Source organism: Solanum lycopersicum, chromosome 3, assembly GCF_036512215.1.
Source record: "Solanum lycopersicum chromosome 3, SLM_r2.1".
Lineage (NCBI taxonomy): Eukaryota > Viridiplantae > Streptophyta > Magnoliopsida > Solanales > Solanaceae > Solanum > Solanum lycopersicum.
In genome coordinates, this window is record NC_090802.1 from 46,283,362 (window position 1) to 46,292,351 (window position 8,990).

Below are 8,990 nucleotides of genomic sequence, written 5' to 3' on the forward strand. Positions count from 1 at the left end.
AGTCTTTTTGTTCTTGTTGTTTTGTAGTTCAATGTTTCCTTTTATCCTATGTTTTACTTACAAGATCAATGATTCAATATAGTCCCATACCTACATGTAAGTACTCTGAGGAGTAAGAAATAAATTCACTACCTCACAAAGAGTCATTCGTTACACTATGTATCCATTAACATTTCATAAGCCAATCTATATTAGCTATGCCATCTATTTCATTTCATTCATGTTAGGGGAAGGTATGAGGTTTTTAGTTGTCATTATGTTTCTACTTCCCTTTATTAACATTATAGAAGAAGTCATTATAAGACATTCTTATTTGGCCTTGCCCATTATTTGATGAAATTTCATAAGTATTGATATTGTAAATTGACATTCTTAAGATCTTGTTCATATTTCACTTTGAACATACGTTCCATCATCGTTCTTTCTTGCTTTCATAGAGACATATTTAGAAGTAAGATCATGCGAGCAAACATGAAATCCAGTGTCTTCTCCACATCGAAAAGAGGTGATTCATCGATTAAAATGAATCTAGATCATGTGAGATACTAATGAAATCCGGTGTGTGGGTGATTCCCGGTTAAGGTGAATCCATCTGAAGTGTTCACTCCTCACCGACAAGGAGTGTCTCATCGCTATAGTGAACCTAGAACATGTCGTGAGCATTAACTGACATAGATAATGTGATCGAAACATGTAATCTGGTATCTTCCCCACGCGAAAAGAGGTGGAATCATTGGCCAAAATAAAACCGAAACATACCTAGCTCTCTTAGGTGGAAATCACTCGCTAATTCCTATGTTGGCTAGACATAGTTTGAAGAGTAGCGACTTATTCATTGATTTTCTTTAGAAGTGATTATAATATCATTTGATACTCTAAATAAACAAGATTATGGCATATGATTAGTATTGCCCTCAACATTTGGATATTAAACCACATAACCATTTTGTTGGCATAAGCCAATTTTACGTATGTTCATTTTTAAATTGAATATGTATGAAACATTATCCAATATTTAAATCATTTACGTAAACTTATAGCCAATTGCATGCATCCATTTTGACAAATTAGTGTTAGCCAATTTGTTGTCATAAGATAGACAATTCATTCTAGATGATATTTCTTAGATATCTTTTAAACAATTCTTAGTTTATGGATTTTAGTGATAACGTTTTTAAACCTTTTGGAAAGAATCATACTAATATTCGATGAACTTTGCATCTACACAACATCACAATAACAGCAAGTCAACAGTCGGCCAAAACACGTATATCTCTTAACACATCACGGACATAACTTAGCATATCATCGCTTCTTAATTTACATGATAATATTAACATTACAAGACTATTAGTTCATAGGTTCATTCATAATTTTTCATTCAAGAACAATACATGTTTAGAACCTCCAACACCACATACAAACAACATGGTCTCTAACCTATTTATCATTGAATCGAAAAGGATACTAGGGACTAGGGAGTTCGACGAGAATATGGGAACAACCCTAGTTTCAAGATCTTTGAATCGTTCGAAAAAAGACGTCTTGGAGAAAGAAGTTCAGGAGATAAAACCCTTACCTTATATATATATTGATTCTACGACGATCCCTTGTTGCACGAGAACCTTGAAATCGTCTATAAAAGAACTTAGTGTTCTACGTTCTTGAGGTTGGTTGTTTACTGCCTTAGTTGTGAGTTTCTTGTCAATGGACGTGGTTTCTAGGTTTTTTTGAGACTGATTTTGAATTCTTCAACTTCACATTAGTTAACATAATCAATAAATTAATTAGTTAATTACAAAAATACCCCTCCTCAGTTGAGTAGACATAGAAGGACCATTGACTTAGCCAATTTCATGTTTTACTAAGTGTCTCGGCTGACCAAAGATTAATTTAATTAATTTGATGGCATAATTAATTAAATAAGGTACTTAAGGAAATTACAAAAAACCCTGAGTCACTAGGACCACAATTAACAACTTTGGACCATCCTAGGTTAGGTACTAGGTTTACTCTTTCTTGTTTTAAACAAAATCTTGAAATTGCTTGATTTCGGTTTGTCCTTTTAAATTAATTAATATAGCTGATAAATTAATTAAATAAATATCCTTGGGTAATTAATAAAAAAACCCTAAGTTGTTAGGACAATAACCAACCTCTTGGACCATTCTAGGTTAGGTTCTAGTTTGTCTCTTTAACTAGTTTGTAGGTTAGTATCACCCGGTTCAGTCCAAGGTTGTCAGGTTCACTACATAGTTTATTTCATTAGGTCCTAGGTTATTTATCTATTTAGGGAAGTACGTTAGAGTCTATAATTGCTTAGGATGTTAGGCCCCACATGGAGTGGTCCCTTGTGCACGTTTTTCTCCCTAACTACCCTAACCGAATTCGGTTAGGGTGGTCCCCTCCTTCGGCCGCTTGTTCACATGTCTTGCACATGTACTTTCACATGTGTTTGTTGTACTTTCCCAACTAAATAGTATTAATGGTTCATTTGGGAATGTTTACTTATTTTCCCAAGGATCCTCACTATGTCTTTGGTATCGATTAATTGATCATGTGCCATGGTATCTAGGCTTGACACTTGGATGCCTCATACCTTTTTGTGAGGTTGATGAAATATATAGTTTTTAGCTTAGGGTATTCATTGCAGGTACAATTCCTAAACAAGCTTATTAATACTTAGAAAAATTGGCTAACACCCTTTAAGCCAATATTTTCTAATATGCCCAATATTTTTCTTATTTGGGTATTTTATAGAAATTGGCTAATACCCCTTAGCCTATTTTCTATACTATTCCCAATATTTATCAATATTGGACATTGGTATGCCTATGTATCCCCAATATGCATTCTTGCAGATTTATTGGGCTCTTCATTAGGTGTGTAATTTTCCCAGAAAAATAACATTATCCCCCCTTAGGAACATTCGTCTCTGAATGACACTACACATCAATTAAAATAAAGAGGGTGATTTTTCAATCTTACTTTAACATGCTAAAGCTTTTCTCTTTTGTGAATATCTGATTCACACTTAGTTGGATGATGCATAAAATTCAAGCTTACATGAAGCTTCATATTTGAGATTGAGGAATTTCCTTCTAAATCACACTTAACTTAATGCACATCACAACACATGCAACACAAAAATCATGTCTACGCTATGCAAAAACAACAACATGAATGCAAACATGACTTAATTTTAGCTTATATAGTGCAACTATTAAAACGTACAATTAGGGACTCACAACACCAAAATAGACTAATGCACTAAAACATAGAGTTTTCTTAAAAATAACCAGGCTTATGAAGAATATATCTAACCTCAAGAACTAAAAAAGTGAAGGTAACGGGATTGTATGTCGGCCTCGGCCTCCCATGTTTCTCCTTCAACAAGGTGGTTCCTCCATAACACCTTCAGAATGGCAACCTCCTTGCCCCTCAGCCACTTCACTTGGCGATCTAATATTTCAAGTTGAACCTCTTCATAGAAAGTTTCTCATTAACTCCTAACCCCTCAACAAGAAGGCTGGATGCTGGATCGCCTAAACACTTCTTTAGCATTGAAACGTGAAACACTCGATGAACAGAAGCCAAGTCTTCAGGTAACTTCAGTTCATAGGTGACATTTCCTACTCGCTGCAAATTCTCATACAGACCTATATATATCAGACTCAACTTAGGTGACATTTCCTACCTGCTGCAAGATCTCATACAAACCTATATATCTCAGACTCAACTTACCGTTCTTACAAAACCACATCACCTCTTTCATGGGGGGATATATTTAATAAGAATTGATCACCCACCTCAAATTCCAAAGCTCTCTGTCTGTTGTATGCATAGGATTTTTGAAAACTGTAAGCAGTAGAAAATCTATCCCTGATAATTCTCACCTTCTCCTTAGCCTCATGTACAATCTCAAAGCCAAGGATGGCAGATTCTCCTACATCAAACAATAAAAACGAAGACCTACATCTTTTCCCATATAGTGCTTCAAAAGGTTCCATTCCAATACTGGAATGGTAGCTTTATTGTAAGAGAACTCTATTAGCGGCAAGTGATCATCCCAACTCCCCTTGAAGTCAATAACACATTCTCTTAACATGTCCTCAATGGTGTTGATGGTACGCTCTACTTTTCCTTCTGTCTGCGGATGAAAAGCAGTACTAAGCTTCACATGTGTACTTAAGATCTTTTGGAAGGATCTCCAAAAATGGGAAGTAAATTGGGATTCCATATACGAGATGAGAGATAGTGAAATCGCATGCAAGCTTATTATATCATCAATATAAAGCTTGGCATAATCTTCAGCCTTGTAAATAGACTTCATGGGTGTTAAGTTAGCGGACTTGGTAATTCTCTCAACAATAACCCAAATGGAATCATGTAGTTTTCTATTTTTTGGTAGACCAAGCACAAAATACATATTAATAGCCTCCTACTTCCATGTTGGAATCTCAATAGTCGAAGTCAGACCCTCAGGCTTAAGGAGTTCAGCCTTAACCTGTTGGCAATTCAGACACTCCTCCACGAATTTGGAGATATCTCTCATCATGCCTTCCCACCAATAGACATCTTTAAGGTAATGGTACATCTTTGTGGCACCTGGATGAATGGAATGCTTTGAACCATGAGCTTCTGCAAAATTATTAGACCTCAAATTATCAACATTGATCATACATAATCTGTTCTGGTACCTGAGTACACCATCCCCTCCTAGGGAAAACGATTCATTAAACTTACTCAATACTGTGTATTTCAACTCCATGAGTACTGGGTTGAGATGCTGATTGGATTTAACGTCTACAGCAAATGAGGATTCGGAACTTGAGTGAACCAAAACACCCCCACATTGTGCATCTGCCAGCCGTACACCCAACCTATCCAATTTGTGTACCTTTTTAACCAGCTCCTTGTTCTCATCATCAATATGAGACATGTTGCCCATGCTCAATCGACTCAATGCATCATCCACTACATTGGCCTTACCTGGGTTATAATAAACATTCATGTCATAATCTTTTAGCAGTTTTAGTCATCTCCTCTAACGAAGGTTCAACTCTTTCTACGTAAAAACATACTACATAATTTTATGGTTAGTATATACATCAACATGTACACCATATAAATAATGTCTCCAAAGTTTTATATACAAAGACCACAACAACAAACTCAAGGTAATGAGTAGGGTAATTCTTCTCATGGATTTTCAACTATCTCGATGCATATGCAATCACCTTTCCACCTTTAATAAGAACACATCCCAAACCTGCTCGAGAAGCATCACAGTACACCATATATCCTGCACTACTCGTTGATAAGGTGAGAACTGGGGATGAAGTAAGTCGGTCTTTGAGCTCTTGGAAGTTCTTCTCACATTTTTCAGATATCTCAAACTCCACCTTCTTCTTAGTCAAGGCCGTCAATGGGACAAAAATAGTGGAAAAGCCTTCCACAAACTAGCAACAATGATTGGCCAATCTAAGAAAACTTTAAATATCTATAGGAGTAAGGGGACTCTACCAACCCTTCACTGCCTCAACCTTCTTAGGATCATTTTCAAGACCATGGTCAGTCATAACGTAACCAAGAAGGTCACTGATCTCAACCAGCATTCACATTTGTTGAGCTTTGCATACAACTGATGTTCTCTGAGTACTTGCATTTTCTTTCTTATGTGTACTTGATGCTCATCTTTATACTTAGAGTATATGAGAATGTAATCTATGAATACTATGATGAAGAAATCAAGCTACTCATGGAGAATTTTATTCATAAGGTCCATAAACACGACTGGTGAGTTAGTGAGACCGAATGACATGACCAGAAAATCATAGTGCCCATATCTAGTACGAAAAGTCGTCTTAGGGACGTCATCTCACTCACTCTAAGCTAATGGTAGCCTGACCGAAGGTTTATCTTGGAAAAGAAACTTGAACATTGCAGTTATTCAAATAGATTATCGATTCTAGGAAGAGGGTACATATTCTTTATAGTGAATTTGTTGAGTTGCTGATAATCAATGCACATTCTAAGGGTTCCATCCTTTTTCTCTACGAACAACACTGGAGCCGATGGGGATATGCTTGGCTGGATGAAGCCCTTATCATGTAGATCTTTTAACTACAACTTTAACTCTTTCAGTTCAGCTGGTGCCATCCTATACAAGGGAATATAAATTTTCTTGGTGTTGGAATCTAAATACACACCAAAGTCAATCTCATGTTCAGGAGAGATTCCTGGTAAATCCCCTGGAAAGACATTTGGGAACTCATTCACTATTGAAAAAGACTATATGGAAAGAACTTCTTGATCTAAGTCATTGACTATAACTAAGTTGTACAAATACCCCTTAGCTATCATCTTATTGGCCTTTATGTGTGAAACAATTTGGCCGACTGGACTTGAACCACGTCCTTACCATTCCCGCTCTAACTCATTTGGAAACTAAAACCTCACTACCCTGTTTCGACAGTCTCTTAATGCATAACACTTATGGAGCCAATCTATACCCTAGATTATATGAAATTCGAGCATGGGTAATTCCACAAGATCAACATAAGTGACTCTATCAGGAATGTGAATTGGACAATTTTTGTAAACTCTTTCTACTCTATTGTCGTTCGCTATGGGAGTACTTACTAAAACTGGCTCATGCAAGATTTCAGGACACACATCAAATGTACTGGATATCAAGGGAGTAACAAATAATGGAGTGGACCCTGGATCTACCAATGCATACACAAGGAAAGTAAAGACGTGCAACGTACCCATGACTACATCAGCTGACTTCTCTTGCTCTTCTCTACCATTAAGTTCATAAAATTGGTTCCTCGTGGGAGGTTTGGCTGTAGCATTTGCATTGGTCCGAGGCTGAGCATCTGCCTTGGCCTTATTCATCACTTGAGGACAATCGCGGACCATGTGTCTAGTTTTTCCACACCAGAAGCAGGCGTTAGTACCTACTAAACATTCACCTCAATGAGAACGTCTACATTTACCACAAGGCTTATTTTTTGTTGGATGTTCCGATCATTGCCCTTTCTGGGGCCAGACTAGTTCATTTTTGCATTGAAATTTCCTAAAGACGCAGAATTAACTGAATGCCTCTTGAATATAGGACTGTTCTAGATTTCAAATGAGCCATTACCCGATCTAGAACTAGTATGATCTGCAGTCTTAGGTTTCTTATCTTCATGATTTCTCTACTTACGGCGGCTCTCCTCCACTTGCTTAGCATGCAACATCAACCTTCCTAGATCCATGTTTTCATTCAAAATGGCTGCCCGAAAATCTTCCTGTAGATCCTCAGATACTCTAGTAACAAACCTACTCATTTTGTCCTTGCTATGTTCCACTAGAGAAGAAGTATACTTTGAGAGTTTAAAGAATTTCAAGGAATTCTCCTTGACATACATACCTCCCTGTCCCAGGTTGATGAAATCTTCAAATTTGGCTTCCTTTTGCTCTCTGGAAAAGAACCTCTCAAGAAAGGCAGTCTTGAGAACATCACAAGTTATGGGAACATCTCCTAGCGATCGTCCATCTACCCACATGCGGTACCAAACCTGTGCCACGTCTTTGAGCTTGTGTGCAGTCAACTCAGCCATTGCCTCCTCATTAACTCCCATGGCACATAGTATCTTGTGGACCTCATCCACGAACTCCTGAGGATCCTCATTGGTCTTGGATCTATAGTAAACTGGGAGATTCATTCAGTTGAAGTCCCTCAACCCTGATAGCCATGGTGCCAACATGCGGGTTCTCCCTGAAAGCACCCTCTCTTTCGGCTTCAGTCGTGATTGCCTGGGACTGAGTGGTGATGGCCTGTGCCATCTATAGAAGTGTCTCCCTCAATTCACCATCTATCAATCCAGCTGGGTCGACATGCACTTGACCTGCAGCAGCTGGGGCTTGAGGAGGAGCTTGGTTTCCTCCAGCAGCTGCTTCACCAACTTTCCTTCCTGCATTTCTCCATGTATTCATTTTCTACATGTAGATTTAAGAAGAGAGTTAGACTGTTTAATGATAAAAGATGACACAATTCCATATAGCACGATAAAGCGTAGAAAAAGGAAAGATTTCCTATCATACCATAGCCTCTAAGTCATGATTGTGGCGCGTTTCACAACCATAAGTTAGAAACTATGCGCTTCACAACCATAAGTTAGAAACTATGAAACATGGTTGTTTTGAGATTTAGTTCCTAGGGTTTTGACCTCATTATGTCACGACCTGAATTCTAGAATATGAATTGCAACCGACGCTGTTGACCTCTTAGAGGCCGCGAACAAGCCTCTTTTTGCATTCGTCACATTGATATTGTTAATTTTAGCAGAATATTTAAAACACTTTACAAGTATGAAGTATAAATATACTTAATATAGTTATTACAAAACATCATCACACACATAGCTTAAATTAAGGGAGAAACCTTCTAACATAAGGAGTCAAATCGAAATAAAGAATTAATATAACATATTAGTTGCCAAAAGTGGTCTTACTACAAAGCTTCAAAATGAAAGTATGAAAGAAACGCTAGGGAAAAAATCCACTAGCTGTGTCTAAAACTAAATATAGAGAAAAACCGTAGCATCCTCAAAATCAAGAAAACCTACCAAATGGTCAAAGAAAGCTCTTCCTAAACAACATGCCATTTCTTATATGTGACTTCACTAAACTTTCCTTATTTGTTGTTTGTTAATTTTTGTATGAATATGATGTATTTTAATTAATTCAAAGCGCACAATTCATTTTCAATGTGATTACAATAAATTAGAATCATCAAAATAATTTTAGAACAACTCGAGCGAAAATTTGAAATTTTGCTATTGCCCAACCTCAGAGCACCTTTTTTTTACAATTAGAAATTTTTTAGTCTTTTTCTTCTTCTTGTTTTGTAGTTCAATGTTTCCTTTTATTTACAAGTGCAATGATTTATTATAGTCCCATACTCACAATGAACCAAGTAAGTAATCCAAGGACTA

The 8,990-nt window shown here is 37.0% G+C and overlaps 2 protein-coding genes across 2 annotated transcripts; both read right to left on the reverse strand.

The window, feature by feature from the left end:
- Positions 1-3,462: 3,462 nt before the first annotated feature.
- On the reverse strand, positions 3,463-4,010 carry LOC138347604 (uncharacterized). Its single transcript, XM_069295903.1, has 2 exons — positions 3,810-4,010; positions 3,463-3,639 (listed from the first exon to the last, which is right to left on the reverse strand). The coding sequence occupies exons 1-2, from the start codon at positions 4,008-4,010 to the stop codon at positions 3,463-3,465; spliced, it is 378 nt and encodes a 125-aa protein (XP_069152004.1).
- A 431-nt stretch (positions 4,011-4,441) lies between these two features.
- On the reverse strand, positions 4,442-6,927 carry LOC138347605 (uncharacterized). The gene is made up of 3 exons (XM_069295904.1): positions 6,646-6,927; positions 5,273-5,462; positions 4,442-4,992 (listed from the first exon to the last, which is right to left on the reverse strand). Exons 1-3 carry the CDS (start codon positions 6,925-6,927, stop codon positions 4,442-4,444), a joined length of 1,023 nt encoding a protein of 340 aa, XP_069152005.1.
- Between the last annotated feature and the right edge of the window lie 2,063 nt (positions 6,928-8,990).

What these genes read in the sequence shown, in the direction of transcription:
- LOC138347604 (XM_069295903.1), bottom strand. Translation starts at nt 4,010, where the DNA reads ATGGAACCTTTTGAAGCACTATATGGGAAAAGATGTAGGTCTTCGTTT. An exon ending in AGAGAGCTTTGGAATTTGAG is followed by an intron (nt 3,640 to 3,809) that starts GTGGGTGATCAA and finishes GAGAATTTGCAG; the next exon opens with CGAGTAGGAAATGTCACCTA.
- LOC138347605 (XM_069295904.1), bottom strand. Translation starts at nt 6,927, where the DNA reads ATGGTCCGCGATTGTCCTCAAGTGATGAATAAGGCCAAGGCAGATGCT. An exon ending in TCTTGCATGAGCCAGTTTTA is followed by an intron (nt 5,463 to 6,645) that starts GTAAGTACTCCC and finishes CATTGTTGCTAG; the next exon opens with TTTGTGGAAGGCTTTTCCAC. An exon ending in CTGTGATGCTTCTCGAGCAG is followed by an intron (nt 4,993 to 5,272) that starts GTTTGGGATGTG and finishes ATTATAACCCAG; the next exon opens with GTAAGGCCAATGTAGTGGAT.